The sequence below is a fragment of the Amphimedon queenslandica genome, unplaced genomic scaffold (genome assembly GCF_000090795.2).
Source record: "Amphimedon queenslandica unplaced genomic scaffold, v1.1 AMPQUscaffold_8097_Cont19956, whole genome shotgun sequence".
NCBI lineage: Eukaryota > Metazoa > Porifera > Demospongiae > Haplosclerida > Niphatidae > Amphimedon > Amphimedon queenslandica.
The window spans coordinates 1-2,361 of record NW_003551623.1 but is presented as its reverse complement, the minus strand read 5'-3'; the positions used below and the strand labels follow the sequence as shown (position 1 = coordinate 2,361).

The 2,361-nt window shown below is 35.7% G+C and overlaps 1 protein-coding gene across 1 annotated transcript; it reads right to left on the bottom strand.

Annotated features, from left to right (window-relative positions):
• Positions 1–1,324: 1,324 nt before the first annotated feature.
• Positions 1,325–2,355, bottom strand: LOC109591470 (uncharacterized). The gene is made up of 3 exons (XM_020007199.1): positions 1,881–2,355; positions 1,762–1,838; positions 1,325–1,718 (listed from the first exon to the last, which is right to left on the bottom strand). The coding sequence occupies exons 1-3, from the start codon at positions 1,945–1,947 to the stop codon at positions 1,380–1,382; spliced, it is 483 nt and encodes a 160-aa protein (XP_019862758.1). The 5' UTR covers positions 1,948–2,355; the 3' UTR covers positions 1,325–1,379.
• Positions 2,356–2,361: the final 6 nt, after the last annotated feature.

Below are 2,361 nucleotides of genomic sequence, written 5' to 3'. Positions count from 1 at the left end.
GTCTCTCTAGCATACAGTAGTGTCCCACTGTTAGTGAAAGCATAATGAGCTGCTTCATCCAGTGAACAATGGCTACCAGTAGGGACTGGCCTTGGCCTATATGCTTCATTGACCCTCGCATTGACCACATCTTCTCTACCCATGGTCACTCTATCCCTAGTATAATCTTAATACAGTCTATAGTGTGGCTGTACTTACTCTCTTTTGATTCTTTTATTTCTTTTTTGAAAGAAGGTCCAATAGATAATGAGACAGCCACAGACTATCAGTATTACTATTCCTCCTATTGTTACTTTTTCTTCTTCACTTATGGTAGCCATCTTCCTTTTCAATCTTCCCGGACTTCCCCTCTGTCTAAACTAACTGTCCCACCCTCTCATATTGTATAATCATCAGTGTATGGATACAATCAGTGTGTAGTGTTGGACTTGGTTCACTGTCTAATCATGTGGTGTTATTCATTAGTGGGTTTCATTGTTGTCCCCTTTATTTATTCTTATATCTATACATGCTGTAATGTCAGTTTACAATGCATGAATAACTGTCAATGTTCCTTAAGTATTCTCTTGTTTCATATTCATCTTTATTTTTATAATGCTTCCAAGCTAACAGCTCAAACCCATTTCTTTTCATCTTCCTCAGTCCTTCTTTATTGCTGTCAGCATCACCATATGCTCCACTCCATATCTTCCCAATGTATACAGTTGGTTTATTATATTTTTTAGAAAAGTGTTCAATAAGTTTGTCAGCACACCAGCAACAGGGTGAATTCTTGATCCAGATTATCTTTATATTCCTGATGTCCTCATCTCTTGTCATGTCTATAAATACTTCCTCAGCATGTTTATATTCTTCACTCCAGTATATAGTTCCTCTAGCATACAGTAGTGTCCCACTGTTAGTGAAGGCATAATGAGCTGCTTCATCCAGTGAACAACGGCTACCAGTAGCTACTGGTCTTCTAAATGTTTCATAGACTCCTGTCACTTTCCTAAACAGACTCCTGTCACTTTTACTTACTTGCCTGATCCTTTGACATTTTTTGTATACATTATAACATGGTATCTTTTGAGGGCAACATAGACAGGTACAAAGGACTATGGATATAATGAAGAGGATTATACAAATGGTTGGCAAGGGATAATTATGAAAAATATTAGGATTAAAAGAAGCAAATAAAATTAAGGTCATGGTCATGAAAAGAGCAGCTATAATGGGATTTTTGATTGAACAGATTCCATCCATACGTCTGTTAGTATAGTTTGTAGAAGATAGAGAAAGATAGACACACCCAGTTCAAACTGTTATTGTAATATGATAGTGGTTATGATTATTCATTAATAAAACACAATAACTATTAATAACTATAATATGAATGATTATAAATCCTCTCTATTCTTAGTCTTCTCATTATTATTGTTCTGTATATTGTTAGCATACAGCACCTGTAGTTCACTCCAGCTGGTAACATTAAACCCGTTTTCAATTAGCTCCATCAGTGCCCTGTGCTGAGCCATCATACTGAAAGCACTGGTTGCTATGCGACCAATATGGAGGTCGGGTTTAACTGGTAGAGACCTGAAGTGGTTGATAAGGGCCTTGGTACTCATGTGGGACGGAGTGGAGGTGATCCATAGTTCAGTGATCAGTGTTGGGTCTTTGTTATCACTTACGAACATAATCTCAGGATGAATGGCATCTTTATATGTTGTGTATATCTAGAGGAGGTTTAATTAATTGTGTGGGTGGTTATTGGAGTACTTTTCCTTCGTTGGTTCTTAATAAACTTATTTTCTCTTTGAATGCTTTAGCAGCTGCTTCCTCCACAGTATAATAACCTTTTAAACAAATAAATGAATAAAATAAATATCATTTCTTACTTTTTTCAGAAGTAGCATCAGTCAATAAGCAAGCACATATTATTATTGTGTTTAATATTTTCATCATTTTCCAGCTGTCAGCTCACACTCCCTATACTTACTGTCTCTATTACATAATATAACATCATAATGGTGTGACCTTTTATGGACTGGTAATGAATATGATTATAGATATTGTGGGTGTGGTTTGACCTTCATCAAAAAAGATATGTAATTATGTAATGGTCGACTAATTAATTATAAAATATTACAATAATGCTGTTCTTCTAGTTCTTGCTCTCTCTCTACTTCATTTCTTAATCTCCTCAACTCTCTCTTCCCTTCTCTTATGTCTTGACACGTTTGAATGTTTAATTGAGTCCAAACTTTCAATTTAAATCCATTTTTAATGAGCAGTTTCAATCCTTCCTTATCGGCCCAGCTGTCATTATTATCACTGTTCATTCCTATATATACCGTCGGCTTCCCTATGGGGTATAAC